Here is a 21,422-nt window from a genome sequence, read left to right as displayed (position 1 = left end):
CTCTGTTTGGAGCTATGACCAAATTGCACCAGATGACTGATGTTAGTTTGGTCTTCTGAAGATCAGAAAGCAATATAGAACTCTGATGGCTTTCTGAAAATTCTCCTGTGTATACATTCCTTCTCTCCTCCACAGAAATGGAAAAGGAACAAAAAGCCAATAGGAAAAACAACTCTGAACAGCAAATTTGCATGCATAAGAACTGAATGGCAAGTTTACAGGCTGTAGAAAATACTGAAATTTGTGGAAATTTCTGAGATGCCTGTAATACCAGTTTTTTTATTGCTTCCTTTCCAAGAACACTAGCAAAGAGCAAATCTTAACTGGAATTGTGGCTTCCTCAGTAGGATGTGTGTCCATGCATATGTGAATATGGGGTTTCCCTCTATGTAAAGCATTCACTTGAATTCACTCTGTTTGCAAACATTGCTAAGCCCATCTCCTCATGTGTCTTAGACTCTCATGACAATGTTATGAATAATCCAGATGCAACTACTTCCTGAGCATATTGACAATTTAGTTGGACAAGGTTCCTAAATGACAGTGTAACTTGCATTCTCTCATTAGTTTGGATTAGCAGAAGTTGATACCTTTATAGCCCAGTACCACTGGAGGAATTACAATTTTCCCATGGATACTGTGACACATCTGGAATTCTTACTGCTGCATGAAAAACAGATGTGCATATTTTTCTGTTACTGCCCTGTTTCACTCTGGGCTTAGCATACCAAAGCTTAACTGTCACTGGTCCCCTTGCTCCACGCTCCTCCTCCCCTTTTAATTTTGTCTTGCCTTGAATTTTGCTTTTAAGTAATTTTCTATAAGTGCAATTCTCTTTTGCTCCATTTAGTTATGCCCAGACATATTAGTTATGGCCTTTAAGACTTGGTAGCTACAGCATTTAGGATCACTGTGGCTTAGTATGGATGAACACATATTGTTGTCCTGGCCATGGATGCCTTCAGGAAAGCCTGTGTTTTATCTTGTGTCACAGCCTTAACTGCCACAGGTCCTTTTTCCCTTCCCAGCTGCTGTTCTCTGTACACCCAGGCATCCTAAGCATCCCACAGCATGCTGTCCACCCACCAGCTTGCATTGCCCTCTGCTTTCCTATACTGCCTTTGACCCAAATCCTTTTCCAGGCATCTTTTGAGTCAGTGATAGTTCACTAACCAGGTTTGAACGCTGCCTTGTGTGTAATCCAGCTCTGCTGCAGCGTGCTGTCAGCTGTGGGTGTCAGCACAGGGCTAACGGGGTGGAAAAGCAGCGAGCTAAATCATGTGCTTTGATGCTACCTTCTGTTTTAAACTCTCTAGGACTGCACTGAGGTGATGTCAGAAGCACCACTTGTGACCTCCACAGAAGTGGCACATTTTCAAAACTGTTTACTTTTAGAAGTCATTTTTGGGGAAGGTAATCAAATGTCTACAGGTTGAGCAGAACTGATTCCATTCTTATGAAAAATATTTTAAATTCATTGTATACTAATTGTGTAATGAATTGCTTCATTTAAATAAAATCAAGGCTTTGTAGAGGGAAAAATAAATTCTTACCCTGGAGTTAGAGGTTAGGTTTATCATCACCTTATACTTATAGCCAGGAGGGTAGACCAAAAAATGAGGGGATGCAGACAAGTAAGCTGTCATCAATTAATGCCTGAAGGTTACACCAAACCTTCCCTTCAGTCCTGTGAACATTTGAGGAATCCCCTGAGTGCATAGCTTTGAAAAATCTGCTGCAAAGAAAGATGACCAGGAAAATGCTGGAACTCAGGGGCAGGCAGATATCAGAGTTGCCTGTTCTGGTTTGCTCCAGTTATTTTGAGCAGCCACAACAATCTAGTGAGGACATCACAAAACATGGAAATCAGCAGAAGGTGATGTATTCTTACCCTAGAAGACTCAGAGCTGGTTGGAAGCAAGGAAGGCTAGAAAGCTATTACTCTTCATTTGTCAGGTTCTGACCATGTTTTATGGGTGTTGAGCGCTGCCATGGTTTGTGGCAGGACAGCCCTCCTTGGACTGACCCAGCAGCAGTGCTGTGATTCTATGGCTGTATTGGGTCAGATCTGAGCAAGCTTATCTTAACACAGCTTGGAGTTTGTGTGTCTCACTGAAATGTACAGTGCAGGCTACAGCTTTAAAGGTATTCCAAATTTAAAAATAGCCTTTTTCAGTGTGGCAGAAATTAGAGATACAAAGAACTTGTGTTTGCTTGGCAACATTTCATCGTGATTAATGTGGAAGTATACTTCCTTGTTAGCATGTTCTTCACCTATAAGCATAATTCGTAAAAAAAATTAATGTCTGTTTAGATACAATGTTCTATGATTTAGAGAGGCATTAATAAAATGCACACTTTAAAGGAGAAGATCTGCTTCTGTTTGCTCAAATTTGCCTATTAAGTTCAGCTGCATGAATTTGGATGGTTTTTGATTTGAAGAAAACTTCTATTTATTTCTGTAGAAAATAATTAATTTATTTCAGAGAAAAGGAAAAGAGTTTTCATTACTCTGCCCACAATTCTACCATAGGGAATGGTGTCTGTGGAAAATGTAGTCTGAACATTATTCATCTTTCCCATGGGGATTACTACAAGTAAATTAGAATTCTCTGAATTTGCTTACAAACCAAGATCAATTTCTAAGTAACACTAAGTGAAGAAAAATTGTGGTGATTTATCAGACACAGTCCACTGTAGTAGCTGCTTTATAATGAGCTTTGATGAGCTTTGAGACACACCATAATGCAGTCTTTTGTTGCAAGTATCTTTTGTACACACACTGCCTACCTTTTATGAATTAATTGGAATTTAACACGCTACTGCTTTGAAGTATATGAAGCCAAACCCTTAATGTGGGAAGCTTCTGGGATTGAAACACTTTTGCAATGAGAAATCTTAAATATGTTTTGACTAATTTCATTCAAGGATCATCTACAACATTTTTATGTAAGTGAATATCTTAATTTCATGAGCCTTACCATTCTAATTAAAATGTACATTTCAGTCCTTAGAACATTTCTAAGAGACCCATAACTTTTTTTACCTAGTAATATATCTATTGTAATAGAATATCAGTCACTGATTAGAATTTTAGCAAGTTTTAAATTCATGTTCACAGGTTTGAAAGGTCAATGTAACATAGTTAGTTTTGTTGTTGCCCCTGTCACTCATGGCGCAATAAGTGTGCCAGCTCTTCGAGTAGATCACTGCAACAGAAAAGGATTGGTGGATTATTGGAGTTTGTGCTGAGGCCCTTGCATCTATACTTAATGTTTTTAGATTTGTATTTAAAGTGATTTTATTCCTCATACTAAATGTCTCTACCATACTAAATGCCTCCACAAATCTGAAAGATCAAATGATGATTTAAAAACTGATATGCCCATAAAAGTTTGTCTTAACTTTGGTGTAAATCTTGAGAAGAGCTACTGCTTCAATTTATTTTAGCAGGGTTCTAGTTCATGCAGAACAAACCATTTTGTAAAGTGAAGCAATGTAGAGTAAATAGGGGCAGCTGGGGCAGGTGCTTCAAAACCGTGTAGAATGGTTTAAAAGCACAACCACTATGTTTGGAGCTACTTTGGAGGTTGCTGCCCTTCAGTGGGGTGATTCTTCCTGTCATTCTCATGGAGGCTGAATGTGCCACTGCCAGAGTATTTCCTGTGAAAGGCTTTGTTTTGATAATTGTCCAGAGGAAGCTTAGCTGTGATCATCTGTGATGAGGAGCAGACCAATGCCAAAGTAACGTGACTAGATATGATTGCAGTGTGGTAACAGAACTGACAGTCCATTATGAAAGGATGACTGTCTAAAACTTATGTTTTCTAAAACTAATGTTTTCTGTCAAGCTTACGCTCTTTTGCTATTCATGGTGTGTGCTTGATACTGCAAAGTATGTTGCTGACATTGATCATTGATCATCGTATGATTATTACAAAAAGAAAGTTAAATATCTGAGTCTATATCATGAGTAAAGTTGGTTCAGCACTGCTGCTGTCTTCATTTTTTTTTTGTTTTAGTAAAATTTTAAAGACAATGTGAACCAAGGTACAGAACTTCTCTTTGAGCTGAAATTCAAAATTAAACATTAAACATTAAAAACTATTTCTCCCACCCCATCTGTTCTTAAGGATGACAGGAGAACAGACTTTGCAGCAGTCATTTGAAACTCTCAAATGTAACACCACTTTTTAATTAGTTGTCCTTCAATGCAGTATGATGTTAGAGTTAAAAAAGATACACATATGTTAATGCATCCTGTCCATTTTCCTGTCAACATCCTCACAATGTGTTTTCCAGTGTTTCAGTATTGCCATCATAAAATGATGTAACTTAGCACATTTACCTCAAAAACTTGTCTCTGTCATACAGTACAGTCCATTTAGGCCTAGATAAGCTGAATATTCACCTATGTTTTCATTTAAGCTGTATTATTTCTAGTTGTGTTCCTCTTTGATATTAACGTCTTGCACATGTAGATTATTTTCACACTTCCCCTATTGAGTAATAATTAGCCAAGCTGTAAGTATTTACAGATTTTTAGTTTCTCTCTAATCAAATCCTTTCTGAAGAGATTCTTGATCTTTTCAGAAGTCCCAGCTGTTGACAGTACCTACATTTTAACTTAATAGGCTTGGTGAAGTTTACTGGAATTATATAGGAATGAACTATAGGTGTCAGATGATGTTCATAACCCCAGATTACTTCTTTCATGTGCAAGATTGCATCCTATCTCAAGTTTATTTTGGTCCTTTCTCAGAATTTCACAGCTTTCTCTCTTGAATTGTGTATTTTTAATTCAAAATGTATTTCTAGATGCATTCAGTTTGCGGGATCCTTTTACTTGTGTTGCGTGTTGTTTATTGCAGATCCTTAACAAATACAATAAATAAAAATAAGTTATGCTGAATTTTATTCATTAAACACAACTAAGAGTGAGATTTCATCTACTTTATTTCATTTATACACAAATTTCAACTCAAGTTAAATACAAATAAAAATTATCAAATTTTCATGATTTAATATTCACAGTCATCTTTCTCTCAGACACACTGATAAAAAACAAGGCACTAAAAAATAAAGGGATGCTTTTCATGAAAACACATCTTGCATGCGTTTGGGAGGAAAAGAGTAAAGAATGATACTTAGAGCTAAGGGACTTTTCAGAAGGATTGCACCAAGAGAGATTCTTCACTCACTTCTTGGTTGAAAAATTTGACTGGAAAAGTTTAAAATAAAGCCTAATTAGTTGGAAGCAACAGCAGGAAAGAAACAAGCAAGGAGAATGGTGGATAAGCAAAATCCTGGGCTGGGGGTCTGTGTCCCCCAGCAGCCAAATGCACCCAGTTAGTGTCATTAAAGGCTGTCTGGAGAGCAGAGACAAACAAGGAAGTTGTAGATATGCCATACTATCATCTTCTACTGCCTCCCAAAATAGAGAACATGCAAGGATAATTGAGATTTAAAGTCTCTGGCTTTCTTTTCTGGTCTTACTCACACAAATAATACCGTAAGTACACTTAAATTTTTGTTTATATATTTGTGGATTATAGAGATAGAAATTAATTTACAAAAGCTGGTGAAGATGGGCAGAGATAATCTTGGCTAAGCAAATTAATGTTTAAATTTTTGCAATTGCAAAATGCATAACCTACAGAAAAGGAATTATTATAATATATGCATTAAGATTGCTATTTTTATAGAAATTACAAGCCAAAACCAACTGTATGTGTTACCATGCTTTGTTCTTTGTCAGTGTGTCTCTGAGAGAGGGATGAGTGTTAGACACAGTGGGAGAGATCATTGAATGAAATAAAGGAAAGTCATTAGACTGAACACTGAAATCTTTCCTTCTCATACGTGATTCACCTTCATCTGAGAGCAATTAGTCTCTATTTGGGTTTTTTCACATTCTTGACATCATAAGGCCTTCATTTGCTATTTTTTTTTGAAAATAAGATCAGAAGCTTTCCAGTCATAAAACACCAGAACATTTGATTTTATCCTGAATCGTCTTCTTTAAATTGTAGTGTAGTTAAGAATTTTCTCTGGAGCAATTTAAATAAACAGTGAAATAGTATTTCATTCCTATTCGTGGTACATGTAATGTTCAATAACAATCAGATATTGCTTGTAGATTTCCACCTGGAATCTAGGAATAGAAAATGTTACCTTTTGTATGAGCCACAGAGTGATTTTTCATTAATTTCATTAACAAATTTATTTACAAATGTCCTTTTTAAAACCTAGATTTTCAGTGAAGGTAACAGAGCTGTACAGAATACTCTGAGTTCTGATCCTAGCTTTTGTTATGGTTTGTTTTGTGGTGTCAAGAAAGTTTGATTGACTTACTGAAGTGTTGTCTATACAGGAATCAGGAGACTAACTAAATACTTAGATAATTTGCTCAAATCCTCAGTTTGATGCAAACCATCTGCCTTTCTCTTTGTGCTAATTCCCTTTGTTGTATGAAGTAGTTATTCACAACTGTCTGGATTTGCCTGTCTGAAAGACTTCAGAAAAATCATTTTATGTGAATATGTATTTTGATCTCACTGAGGAGGAAATTCACTTTCCCTGCAAAGATCTGCAGCTTTGTGATGGTGAAGTACCAAGGCAATAAGGAGTATTAATAAACCCCTTCCCCATTATTGCCAAGATGAAGTGTTTTGGTCTCTTATTTATAGGATCCATACAGTCACTGAGCCTCATTTCCCTTTGTATGCAACTGCCACTGCCAGCTGTGGAGGTTTCCTTCAGGCATGAAAGAGTTGGGTAAATTTTGCAAAAATCATTGTCATCATCTTACATTGTCTTGTGTTCAGTCTATAGAAATTGCAGTTCTTAAAATCAAACTGGTGAACAAACAAAGGAACACAGCAGCATTATCATTTTAGAATGAGGTGCTTAATGATTTTCTAATACAGTGAGCTGTTCAAACATTGGAACTTATAAGGTATACAATATCTATATGTCCCAGCAGTAATATGGAAATTTTCTTTACTTTACAGGCAGATTTGTTATTTTTTTTTTAATTTGGGCATGAGAACAAGTTTTTATGCTGCACATTTAGTATTCAAGTCTCTATGATGGTAGCAGTGCCTTAGGTTTCTTCACAAGGAAGTAAACTATATTTTAGGTATTACAGCCTACAATTCCACACTGTCTTTCTACACAGCTTGGAGTTTCCATAGCCTTTTATTTTTCATATTGTCATTCTTTGATTTACTGTTTCAAAAGAGGGCATATATTGACTTGTTTTGGATATTTATCTGTATCGGAGAGTCACAGAATCACAGAGAATCATTTATGTTGGAAAAGACCTCTTGGATTTTTTGAGTCAAACCAACCTTTGGCTGATCACCACCGTGCTATGGTCAATTAGACCATAGCACTAAGTGCAACATCCAATCATTTCTTGAACAATTTAATTGGCTGTATTGTTAGACTGAGAAGTGCTGAAAGAAGCAGTCTGTCTGCTTTTCCCAGCTTAAAAAAAGGTACATTTTTAAATCTTGACCCACTGATTTTTTTTTTATTTTGTCATGTCTATAGCGTCCATATGGAGCAGGGAGTTTAATAATTTTTTCATTTTGATTATGTCCACCTTGGTACTGATTGCAAGAACCTGGGGCATCCGGTAGAAACTACAAGCTTAAATGTATCTCTTCTTCATGCAAAAAGTATTAGCATTCCTTGTGGTGGTAGAGGTTTAAATGACATCTGCAGCAATTTAAGTTTCATTAATAGTGTGGGAGCTATTGGAAAGACTCTGATACATCATTATTGTAGAGGCTAGATAAGGTTGCTTCTAGTAGTAAAATTGTGAGATTGTTACAGATGAGTGGTTCTATTTAAAAGCTGCTATGATCCTTGTTGATTGCTTCCAAGCTCTTCCCAAAGCAGATCTGACTTTCATCATTGTGTAAGAACATTTATTGTGGTCAAAAGATGAAGCATGACTGCCATTGAAAGGTCATTTCATTTTACAGTTTCAAAGATTGCAGGCTAGATTCAAAGACCATTCCATTAAAATATCTGAAGAAATTTCTGCAGTTCTACAAATAGAATGATCTTTGATGGGGTCCCATCCATCAACACAAGTATTTTTGATGATTTATGCACAAGATTGTAGCTCATTTTACAGACAGGTAAAAGCGTGTCAACCTTGCCAGGCTGAGAGTTGAATTCATCTCACCTTTCTTTAGCTGTCTGTTTATGAGGTGTCCAGGTTAAACTTACCATTAAATGTTGCTCTCTGTTCCACCAGGAGAGTTAGACAGCTTCAGGAGTGAGTGATTCAGCCTCTCCTGTGTGCCAATTTCAAAATATGAAGAATTGCAGCCCTAAGGTTATTTACCTCCTGTGTTTAGCAGGAGTCTAGAAACCTGACTTAAACAAACTGGTCAACTTCTAGGTGGTTGCAATGAGGTGAAATTTACCTTAAATTACTAAATTAGCAAAAGTATCAAAAATGGATTCTTGAGGTTAAAACACTTAGGTCAAACTTATTTTTTTTCATACAGTTTTTTTTTTTTCCCCTTAAATATTTTGAGCATGTGTCATTTATCCTTGTTAAAGTATCACCCAATCCATTCAGTATATGTCATATGATGGCACTGTGAGACAAAGATGTCCTCCTACACTAGGGATCAAAGAGAACTTTCTGATGAATATTTTTCTTTTTTGGGTGTCAGTGGTGGGGAGGCTGGGAAAAATCCTCCACTGCCATGTGGGCTTGTGTGAGTGATTAGCTCTTTTTTAAGTGCCTGAACACACAGTTTCACATAGTAATTAAATCCCTACTGTGGAAATTACTATTTAAAGAAAACAATAAAAGGTGTTTTTGATTAAATGCCCCATCAACAATGAAATGCAATGTTTTACTGGGGAGTGAGAAGCAGCTCATGAAGCAGCACATTAACTTTAATGTTTCTTCTTTGGAACCATAGGGACGGATATAGGTTTTATTTTTCTGTTTAGCAGCACTGAAAATTCTCATTTACGTCATTTAACACCCACATCTCCACTCAGAATGCCCTCCAGTAAATAATTTCAGGTCAGAAGTTTACAGATGACCCAAATTCTCTTCTAACCTAGACACTGAGCAATGCCATAGTGAATTAACATGATCCCATTTGGTTCAAAAAAAGCTTGCTCCAGTGTAAACTTCCCTTTGATGCTAGAACTAATGAATTCCCAAAACTAGTCTGAGTCTTTGTTTTTGTTTTTACTTCATCCAGTTCTACCTCATACTGCTGATGGAGACTCACAGGTGTATAATTTTTCAACACAGGTTATGAAATACAGAGTTCTGATATAAAGGAAGCTGCAAGGAACCTCTGGAGATTAACTAATCCAAGCACTATTCAAAGCAGGCCTAGCTTAGATCATAGTGGAAGAACTTCAAGGGAAAGACACAAAAAATTTCATCCTTCAAGTCTTGGGCTTCTTTATGTAGAAATGATTCATAGCTCCTTTTCCCACATTCAGTAGAAATGACTCTATGCCAAGACCACAGCCCAGGGATGTACATATGCAATGTGCATCACATTGGTTATCATTTAATTGCATCTCTTTTGCACAAACCACATGATTACTTTACCCAACAACTACTAAAAATGGATTTATTGATCCCAAGGCGTTCACTCTTTATTAGTTTATGACTTTATTTTTCATTCTCCTTGTATAATTTGCTGTGTGTTTTGCTTCAGATGGGTCAGATAATTCTTTGAGTAAAAAATCTAGGAAATTCTGATTAGAAAAGAAGTTCAGTGTTTATTTCTCCAAATAATATTCAAATGGTGGGGGGGGGGGGAGGGGGGGAGGTGCAATTTATCCTGTAGTTTAGTTCTAGAGAACACCTTGTGAAATTCAAGTGATCTAAATTTTCCTCTGAGCAGGTCTGTTCCTTGGCAACAATTCTGTAGTGAGCTGTACTGTCATATGTCCCTTTCCAGAAAGGCACTGTGATATTTATAAATCTATCTAAGAATACAGATAACCCACACACTAAAGCATATGTCAGGACATAGCTGTCAGTCCTATCAACTCGCAGTCCTCTGAAGGAGCAGAAAGGCACATTGACTCACTGGTGTGTGGCCCTGATTTTAGACCTCTGAGCTCTGGAGAGTCTATTTTGCATTGAAACATCTTAAAAGTAAATGTCCCTGTGTAAGGCATATGTTGGGATTTAGAGATAGTGCTGTTATAGAAGCTACTAGAAAATATTAGAGCAGAAAACACACTAAAGAATTTGGCAGATTCTTTTCGAAAGAATATGGCTGTGTGTCATGGACTAACAGCTAAGACACCCTGCAAGAGGTGACTTTTTCCTTTCTGAAGGATGCTGCAAGCACAGAAGGGAGAAGATCCATAGTGAAACACAGATTATCAATCAGTATGTTAGGCCAGAAAGTGAGGAGTGCTTTTGTCTAAGAAATTTTCCTGTACAGATACCAATGTACATTATTTTGGCTGATACCAAAAGTCCTGATCCAGCAGAATCCTACTGTGTTTAATTGCTTTTCTAGCTTGGGCCATCCATTTGCCTGGAACTTTTTTCATGCTCCTCAAGCTTCTCATGTACATGGTGCTGTGCAAAAATATTTGCAGTCTTGGTTATGGGCTTACAAATCTATTTTAAAAAGCATAATTCATGCTTTATTCAAAATAAAGGAGTCTAATAGGCGACAGCATAGAGAATTGCATAAGGGTATGAGTGTGAAGAATGATTTCTGAGTTGAAAAGAAAAGGACTGCAAATATTTTTGCACAGCACCATGTACATGAGAAGCTTGAGGAATAATATGAAACCCAGCTTAATTTTCCTTTCAGGAAACATTACAGCTTGAACCATTTTCCTGTGGTCTAATTAATAAATGGAATTATTTTATATCTTGTAATGCAATGTCTCAGTTTTGTTTGAAGAGAAATAAGGTTAATGTACTTTATTGCTTATCAATATACAAATATATATTGGTCAAAAAATTTTAGATTTGACAAGATTTTCAAAAACATTCTTGAGTAGACAAGTGCTGTTTCTCAGACTGTCTTTCCACTTGTATTCTAATTTTTGCCTTAAAAATTATGTGGAAAAATAAAGAAAGAGGAAGGAGAATACATTTTTCAAAAAGGTTTCAAAGGAGAAAAAACTCAAGAGCTTTGACTATAATGAAAACTACTGGATTTTTTTTTTTTTTTTTTTTTTTTTTTTTTTTTTTTTTTTTGAGAGTACTGATTAACCAAAAAAGCTATTAAGGAGCAAATTTGCAATGATGAAATTTACTCCAGGTGTGCCACTGCATCCGTTTACTGTTATTAAAATATTTTTGTCACTTCTCCATAAAGTCAATTGTAGACAGGTTGTGAATTTTCAATGTTTCATTTACTCTCATCTCAGTTGGAATAGGCTTTATTTTGATGTAAGAGTGCAATTTTCATTATGGTGCCCAAGAAGGCATTCAGGCAATTGCAAGTAATTGAAGTTGCATAGCAGATTAAAAAAAACTCCAAAAGTAAACAAAATAAAACCCCCAGCACTTCTAGATATAAAAGAGGAACTCATGCTTTGGCAATGAGGAGGTGTAAAGAAGTAGCATGCAATTTTTCTAAGATTTGGGACATCAGAAGAATTCAGTAACAGAATGTTCAGTTCAGAAAAAGAGCAAATATTTTTGTCTTGTTCATCCTTGTTCCTGTCTGTTCTTGACTTTCCCCTTGCAGTCTTGACTTTTCCCATTGCAGTCCCCTTGCAATGTTTGATACCACTTCTGGCACATTTCCCCTGGTCATTTTAGATGATGACCAGTGCTTCACATCTTGCCTTATGGATGTCTTTCTTTATCACTATTAAAAAAAAAAAAAAATCAGTATCCTTCCAGTCACTCAGGTATTAGACATTTCTGCTGTTTGTGCCTTATCCAGTATGAAATATTCAAATACTGCTATTTTCTTAATGCAAATTTTGGAAGTTTCTTTTGCTTTGCACATAGCTGTGTCTTTCCTCTCACATTACATTGATCAATGCAGGCTGCGTTTCTTTTGCACCTCTGACTCATTAGCTTTTCTCCACTTCACTATTAACACAGATCTTGCAAAGATCAGATCTGTTAATCTTTTTTCCTCATTTTTCATTGCATTCATTTCAAGTTGTCCCTCTTTATCTAAAAGATCTCTTGTAGGTCTCTCAGTATTTTTCCACCTGTTCATATCTGTTTTGCCATTGTGCCTTCCAGGATCACGCTTTTAAAATGTCTTTTGCTTTTGTGGGTCTCTTCACTGTTCCTTAACTATTGGAGAAATGATATTAACTGCTTGTTTTTCTTCACAGCTGTCTTCTCTTTGTGACGATTTCCAAAGACCCACCTTTCCATTTGTGTGCATAATGCCTCTGAACTTTCAGGTTCAGCTACATACTTCCCTTTTATCTTCAGCCAAATAATTAAGGACATACAAAGGAACAGTTGGTACAGATGAAAAGCATGCATTTTATTTAAAATGTTCAATTTAAGAAAGTAATTTATAATTTGTGCTGCACATATATTAAAAGGAATAAACAGAGTTACGATAGACAAAAATATTGCATCCTAGTGTCATCACCTAATTTTCACTTTCTGTGCTAATATTAATATTTAATGGTGACTGTTCTGAGAAAGCACTGATAAGAGCTACATGTACAATATAGCTTGGGTACTATAACTATTTTTGTGTAACTGTTGTTATTATTGTTCTAAGTTACATGGTCTGGGCAGATTTTCTTTACTGCAAAAGTAATGTGAAAGGTTGATGTGCCCCAGTAAGTGCCTTCCTGTTAATAATTTGATCACATATTTTTCCTTTGTAAAAAAGAGCCTTAAGCTGTTAACACAACAGTTTTCAACTCTGTGAGGAAGAGACCAGAACAATGAATCTGCAAATAAAGTAGAATTTTGAGAAGACACTTTTAAGTAAGCATATTTCTCTAAAAAGTACTATAGGACCAATGTAATGGTTATTCTTGGTATAATTAGGCACACTAAGGAATACTTTATGGCAAGAGCATAAAGTATTTATGCTCTTTTCTTGTAAAGAACTATATAATAAAGCAGATGTGGAGCTTTATTGTAAGCCATTCTTAATATAATATCTCTCTAAGGTTTATTGAGAAAGCCTGCATCAACTTTCTTTCACCCAATGAAAACCTCAGGTTTTGACTGTCTCTATGTAGTTTAACCTGCGTTTGTGAGAATATATCTACCTTTTTTGTTGTAAGAGCATGTGTTTTTTGAAAAGCTCTTAACATAGTACAGGAGAACCCTCACGTCTGTCACTGAAGCACTGAGTGATAAAAAACTGTGTACCCATATAAAAGGAAGCAATGAAAAAGAAAGAATGAAAATAACAAAACAACCAGCAATAACTTCAGCTTTCACTGCTTATATTGCAAAAGCAAATTTTATTTTCTTAGTACATTTTTTTGCTGTCATATTTTCCATCTTCTCTAATGTATACTCTTATTCCTGTGTTTTTAGAGGAAAACAAAGCTAATACCTTTCCTTACCTTTCAATCTGGCTTTTACACGTGATTGAATGTACTGTGGAAGAGGTCACAGCACACAGTTAATTTGTGATTTTTAAATAAATGTGCAGAGTAGCAATGGAACAAATGGGTTTCATTAGCTCTGTTCCTAAAATAGTGTGCAAAATGACTAACTCACCTCCCATCTCACAAGAAGAAGACATTGTAAATAGGTTGCTTACTATTTATTGAAAGCTGACAGCATGCTTGCTGTTGTGTGAGCAAGACTTCCTGCTCATAGTCTTTCACTGAGGGCAGGTACTGACATCACCTATATGGAGAAGGGCTGTTTACCCAATTCACAACTGCAGGATCACTTTTTTCCACTGGTAATGGACAATGGAGTTTAAATGTATGTTGGAGCAAAAACAGGAAATCTTGTTGCTCCAAAAGATGAGCAAAATAACCCAAGTGTTATGAGTTTGAACAGATGTTAGCAGGCAAACCAAGTTCATGGATGCTTCCCAGCCCTTTGGAATAGAGGATTTGAAGGATTTCTGTGTCTGCCTTCCAAACCATAGTAAAGGTTTGAAAGTTCAATTGAAGTGAGTAATACATTGTCACAGATTATAAAAAAAAAAGAGAGAAAAAGGAAGAGGAAAAACCCAAACAACCTAGTGTGTAGTTAACAGTATTATTGTGAAGATTGAGAGTTTTAGGCTGCCTGTGAGAATATTGTGATAAGTAGTATCACAATGAATGCAGAAAATGTCCTTATGTTATGCAGGAGCAGATATATTTCTAAACCCGTTGTCTGTGACACATAGGAGAGGAACAAAATTAGAAGAGTGCTTAGCTGCACGGTGAAAGTCTTGGGCATGTGGGAAAAACCATAGTCAGTGAAATAATGTGGGGTCCCACATGTTCTTAGAGCTTCATGGACAGCAGTGTTATCAAATGCTGGCATTTTCTTTACATAAAAAGAGATAACAATGATTTTTTAAAATTTGTATTTGAGTACATATGTATTTTGTTATTTAAAAAATAGGGACTGATGGACAAAAGCACAGTGCAATAACTGTGAATTAAGTAAGTCAAAGGACCATACTGAGTACAGTGTTAGGTAAGTCACTCATTCATATCCCATCAGACCCTCTTAGTACCTGCTATTTATTTCCTACACCTTATGTTTTGCAGCAGTCCAATTGCTATGAGGAAGAGTATCCTCAGAGGATATAAATATCTTCTTTTCAATTTTTTACTGTTACAAAGTTAACAAGAGAAAAAGACTTCCCTATCTCTAAAAATTGTTTGCTTGGCAAACACAATTGTTAGCTGAAATATATGCAGAGTAAATCTCTGCATGATTATTCACTCTGAAAGAAACTTGGATGGTGACTCTGAGCTGTACAGGTCTATGCAATTGCCAGATCTCAGGCAGTTACAGGGGATGACTGCTGAAATAATCACATGAGGTTTTTAATTTGCTGGGGCTTTATTCCTCCTTATTTAGAGGAGGGTACAATTACCTTTAAAATGATTGGTGCTTCAGTCTTCAGCATTCTCACCACTGCAATATTTCTCTGTCTGACAAAGTGAGAAAGACCTTAGACCTTGAAGAATTTGGAGGAAAAATATGGAGGAGATAAAACTTAACTACTCTTCCTGCCAGTTTGAGAAAAACTGGGTTTTACTTTAAAGGCTGTGTTATAAGTGGTGGCAAAAATAACCCCTGTAATGTACTTATTTGTATAATTAGATGGCTGATATTGCAGTAAGTCTGAATGATCCCAACTTATTCTGGTCATGATTTCTATTTTGAATGTCACAGTCTCCAGCAAGTGTGCACAGAATAAAATAGTTTTAGTGAAAAGATAATTTTATTGTTCTTCTTTCTTTTAACTGCACCTGATTTAAGCTAGAAGAATAGAAGGGTTTTTTTTTTCCCCTTCACTCTTTCTTCTTTATTTTACTCTTTATTTGGAAGGATTGCTTGTAAGCAAGTGCTAATGACATTAACATTGGTGGCACAGGAGAGGCAGCCTGACGTGGATCTCATGTTTTTTTCCAGATGAGGATAGGCATTCACTCAGGTTCGGTGCTGGCCGGCGTGGTTGGTGTGAGAATGCCCCGCTATTGTCTCTTTGGGAACAACGTCACCCTTGCAAGCAAGTTCGAGTCAGGAAGTCACCCACGCCGCATCAACGTCAGTCCCACCACGTACCAGTAAGTCCTCTTCACCCTTCCTGTTGTTTTTGCTTCAGCCTGTTTTCAGTTCCATCCTGTAACATGTTCTTTCCCCAACACTTGAAATTCAACAGAAAGTTGGTAGGGCATCAGTACAGCTGGAAAGAGGTATTGCTTGGGCATGCCTGTCTTTCATTTGCAGGTTTGGATCAGAATGTGCAAAGAAGTCGGGCATTGGAGGCAAGGAGGCACAACGGAAAACCGAGCCATTTCCACCTAAAATAATATATAACAAAAGAACTGGGAGATATCTCCCAAAGTAATGTAGTTTTGTGCACTATTACAGCTTTTGACTGGGGATTTGGGTTCCACCCACAGTTCATGAAAGAAAGCACAATCCCATTGTCTCAGAAGGAAGTCTAATTTTGCCAGTAAGGGCAAGCTTACAAAGAGATTTAATGCTTTCTTGAAGACAAACTTTTTTATTTAGCACTGTAAAGACACACTTGATAGAAGCATTCTCATAATGTAGGAAAAAAGATTGAAAGTGGCAAAGCATTATCCCTAGGGTTTTGAAGAAATTATGCAAATGGAGAGAAAGCTTGATTAAATCTGGTTATGAGGAACAGCTCCTAAATAAAAAAGGTGTTCCTTATTGTTCAAATTTGACAGTTTGACTATTAGAATTTCTACTGCTTAGAGTACAGCACTCACTTTTTCTTTTGGCAGAATATCTCAATCTTCCAGTGTTCTCTATCTGAAGTAATTTTCTGAAGTAAGGTTTTGAGACTGTGGAAAATCTGTACACAGTTGCTTAAACAATATTGGTTTTCTTTCTTTTTTCTTTTCCTATTCAGAACTGTGAATCTCAAATATTTTCCCCCATAGCTATCTATGTAAATAAAAAATTTAAATGGGATTTCTTCATCCAAGTATTAAAGTGTCTGCTATGCTAAAATATGAATCAGTCGGAAGTTAAAGTTAAAAGTAATTAGCCTAGTGCATAAAGTAAGATTCTTCTGAAGAGCCCATTAACTTGAGATTATATTTTGAGAATGAAGGACATGTAACAAATTGAAGAAGAGGTAGAATAACTGAATAAGGTTTGTATCATAAAGTGAACAGAAATCGATTCATACGGATGTCTGGTAACATGCAAGAGAAAGACAATCTATTATCTTCCAAATCTATCCAAATCTGATTTATTATTCTTCACAGAAAATATTTTCATTTCAATCAAAGTAAATTCAATAAATATATAGGAAATTTCTGTTTGGAGTTTGGTATCATTTGAAAATGAATTGTTTTTGGGACCTTCCATACACAGCATTCTATAGGATTTGGCTCTTGGTCATCCAGTATGGGATAGTTACAAAAATTACACAGTACAGGGCCTTTGATGTATGGTTTGTGGTCTGGCAAAAGCTGACCTGTGACAGGGAGCTGAACTTTTCTTTAACAGGATCAGTTCTTATAAAGTACTGTTCTCTAGCCTGAGATAGTCTTCAAGATACACTGAAAGTGCAGTCCATACTTTTTCAGAAGAGAGACCTTAGTGCTTCACAAATGTGGCTCAGGGGACTGATTCCACTTGGGGCTATGGTGTTGCTTGCTCATGTTTGGGTCCCTGAGAGGAGAAACTGGTGAGCTAGACATCTTTATGAAAATATAAGTAGAAAGTATCTGTGGGACCTGAGGTGTACAAAACTCTCTTCATGTTGGGGCCAGAGTCACTTTCCATGTACCAGTGCACAGTGGCAGTGGTGTGGAATTTGGTTATGAGTGCTACAGCACCTCCTCTGTGAGAAACAAATTTGTGGTCATTGTTGAACAACCTGATCTAGCTGGAGATGTTTCTGTTCATGGCAAGAGGGTTGGCATTAAAGGTCCCCTCCAACCCCACTGATTCTATGGTTCTGTGATGGTATTTTCTTTCCATCAAAATGCTGATTAAAGGACTGTTCCAAAAGTTAGTTTGAGGGCCTGTGTGTGGAACTTGTTAGAAATCTGTGGGTCTGTGCTGCCCTTTTTCTGACTCCTAGTACATTGTGGCACAGAGAAGATGGCTTCTCTTTACCTGTGTCTCATCTCTGCCTGGCTGCCACTGGGCATGTTGTACCACGGCAGGTCAAATGTGAGTCACCTTGGAGAGTGTTCTTACTGAGTTGTAGGTACCAAAACTTTAGTCAGGCCTTCTCACCCTGCATATCTTTTAGTTGCATCAAAACTGGTTTTTTTTCACTTACATTTAATCCTAGAAATCCAGTATGAATAGGACCCTTTTTTTTTTTCAAGATGGTGAAAATGAGCTATCAATGAGAATGACTTATCAATGAGATATCAATTGATATCAATGAGATATGAATGAGCTATCAATGTAGGCTGTTGTTTCAAAAAGGGAAGAAGGTAGAAAAGTGAGTGATTATGCAGCAATGCTGCAACATAAAATTGCAAAACAGCATACAACAAAATACAGAATTGTTGGTATTTTTTATCTGCATTATTGTACTCGGTAAAAAATATGCTGTTAATGTGCTGAACAAATTCAGTGCTTGATTCAGAGAATTTGCAGTGGAAGCAACAGGCTCAACACAGTTACAGGTGAAGGAAGTAGAAATGGCAAGAAAATATATGTTTGAATGAGATGCAGTTATAATTCAAAAATGAGTGGCTAAAATAGTGATGATCACGCTAGGAACAATTTTATATTACAGGCTTGGGAAATGATGTGAAAAGATAAAATGAATGTCCATGGGGCAACTTGAAAAGTTAATTTCAAACTATACCTTCTGGCATAGTTGGAAGCTTGAAAACAGGGAACAAGTCAAAAAATGACACTGTTGACACAGTGGCCAGAAGAGGCTGCAATTACAAAATACTCAAAGGGGCAAAATTATTCAGAGTTTCTTAACATGATCTGTGAGATTTAAGATAAAATCCTTGTGGTGTCCAAATCAAAAAGTAGTGATCTGATGCATCCATATAAAACTTTTCTTAAATATAATTTGTATGAGTATATATTTATTCTGTATAAATAAGGTGATTCATCATAAACTCAAAATGTATTTGTATTTGACTTTATATTCTATTAAATGCTTCTATTTGATCACACTGTGCTGCTGTGCACTTTATTAATACTGCTGTTAATATTTCTATTATCTAAGAATAAGTGTTTTTCCAAAGTAGATGATTTTGCAGTCAGTATGAAAACAACAGAATTTTCAATTATATGAAACTACTGGCATTTCTCATCACATATTTGTTTCTACCACGGCCCCTGATGGAAGTTGTGATATAAGTTTTATAAAGCATGCATTTCCTTGAAACATATCCAATACTTACAAGCTTTCATTTTACAGTAAAGATTATGCATCATAAAGTGTCATCAGTATTCAAATAACAATCACACTTCAGAATACCTATTATTGGTTACAGACACTTCCCTTCAAGCCTGTAATCTACCTAAGTAAGAATCAGAGTCTAAAATAAGTGAAATAAGTGCAGGGTGTGATGTTTGTTGCTTAGCAGCAGCAGTGAGCCTGGGGCAGCCTTGCTCCAGTTATACCTGGGCAGAGCTCTGCTAGGTATGAAACAACACCTTTAACAAAGGTGGACTTTGCATTTTTTGAATCTGAAACATCACTTCTGTTTGAAATATTCTGTTCTCTTGATTCAGACAAGTCTTTAGATGCAAGGATCACAGATCCCCATGTGCTTTGAATCACTCAGCATTGTGAAATTAAATCACTGGAATAGCATTGGTAAAAGTTCCAGTGAAAAATATGGAAACTGGAGAGGAAGTTTAGCATCCCAGACTAGTCCCTGTATAAACATATGGACTGGAATAGGAAAAGAAGTTTCATTAACTCATCTACATTATCCTGAATTGAATAGAATTACCCTATTTTCCAAAGTCAGGAAGGAAGCACAGTAAGATTTATGAGGCTCTTCAGCACAGGAGAGAAATCAAATTTTTTTTTAGGTTTTTTTTTTTGTTTCAGCCTTTAATAATGATTTTTATGAGATATTAATATAATAAACCTACATTTATCTTGTTTTCTTAGTAGTGTTGCAATGTAATGCTTTGGGATTTCTAAGAAGTTATCAAAAGCAGGTAAACATAGTTGTTGCTCTTTTTCAAGTAACTCTTATTTAAGAATGATTTTTTTTTTTTCTGTTCTTTTTACCTCTAGTCTTTTGCAGCATGTATTTCTCTTGTGGAGAATGTGCTTCTGGCACTCAGTGCTGGGTATGGATATTTTCAATTATCACATGCTGGGCAATGCATCTGGGACCTGAGCTTAGGCAAAGATGAACAGCCTGTATCCCACATCTTTATCTTGATTTAGGAGAGAAGGCAACCCAAGTGTACCTCCTTATTGAGCTGGGCCAGGTCATTGTGTTCACCTGCATAAATTGCTTCTCAGCCTTTAAAATTGATTAAAACCAATGTAGCTTTTTAATAGTTCTTTCACAGAAAGGTGTATGAAATAAATTTTATGTAATTAAGAAGTATTGCTATACTTCCCTCTTTACACAGATTTTAAATTAAAATTAAGCTTTTCTTTAAGGTCCTTATTGATTTTTATTTTTATCTTTTTTTTTTTGCCTACAGGTTGTATCTGTTTATATGTATTACTTCTCCTACAGGTTATAGCAATATCTACATCTTTATTTTTCTGCTTTATATGGTCAAAACAATGGGCTTGCTCTCCCAAGAGTATTTTCAGATTATTTCAGGTTTTATTTCACAGCATCCTTTAAAAAACCTATTTTTATGTTGGTCAATTTTATGTATGTTTTCAAGAGATATTGGTGGATAGAGACTTTAGTTTTGGGCAGATTGGGAATACAACTTATTAATGGGCACAAAAAATTATTGCTAGTCTAATTTTAGAAGCATAGTCAAAATGCACTGTTTTTTCTTGCGTTTCTGCTCCCTGTGCCACCTGCCTCTGTGAGGCTGCACCTCCATAGTCATTGTGTTTTGTGATGGGTGGTCCTTGGGCCTCTGGTGTCTGTCTGTGCTGTGCTTTGTGACACTATTTTTGTTCAGGGTTCACTTTTATTCAAGGTCTATTCTACACAGGATAGCTGTGCTAGATCACTGTTCAGTAGTTAACAGTGTATGTTACCCCACAGTTTCACACAGCTGATCTAAAGCTGTGTTTAGGGAAAAGTCATCTGTTGGCTACACAGCTGTTAAAACTACAAAAAGCTCAAACCTGCAAAAATCCAGGCAGGTCTTGAGGCCAGCACTGTTACATCAGTGTAAAGCCTGAGGCCTTTTAGTAGCAAACCTGTGCATTGATCCTCTGATGTCCCAAAGAGAAGCAGAAAACCAGTATTCTTTTTGCTTAGGTGAGTGAGAAAAAAAATGTTTAAGGACAGATTGACACTCACCAGGCTGAGCTGCATGTGGTCTGCAATATATTCCATTAAAAATCATGACTGGCTCTTCCATAACCTTTCCACAGTTGACCTGTATGAAGAAGAAACACCAATACATTAACTTCTGGAGTTTAAAAAGTAATAAATGCGATGTGCACTTAATTAGGTAGAGATGTAGTCAGGGTTTTATTTCCAGTCCCTTATGCACAGTCCCTTAGCATGCACAGAAACTGAGGGGGAAATTCAAACCCACTAAAGCTTAGAACCAAGCACACTGATTTTTAGCATTACAATAGTAAATTCATATGTTTATACAGAGTACTTTAAGAGCAGCCTTCCAAAAT

General features: G+C 36.3%; 1 protein-coding gene across 2 annotated transcripts in view; it reads left to right on the top strand.

Moving 5' to 3' along the window:
* The window catches only part of GUCY1A2 (guanylate cyclase 1 soluble subunit alpha 2), a 150,286-nt gene that overhangs the window by 105,731 nt on the left and 23,133 nt on the right, over nucleotides 1-21,422 (top strand). For both annotated transcript variants that reach the window (XM_021529359.3, XM_085593422.1), the window contains one exon: nucleotides 15,572-15,726. In XM_021529359.3, the coding sequence (XP_021385034.1) occupies nucleotides 15,572-15,726 (155 nt within the window). The remainder of the gene's footprint in view (nucleotides 1-15,571; nucleotides 15,727-21,422) is intronic.

Source organism: Lonchura striata, chromosome 1, assembly GCF_050655825.1.
Source record: "Lonchura striata isolate lonStrDom1 chromosome 1, ASM5065582v1, whole genome shotgun sequence".
NCBI classification, from domain to species: Eukaryota; Metazoa; Chordata; class Aves; order Passeriformes; family Estrildidae; genus Lonchura; species Lonchura striata.
Note: the sequence above shows the minus strand (reverse complement) of the source record. Positions and strands in the feature narration are given on the sequence as shown.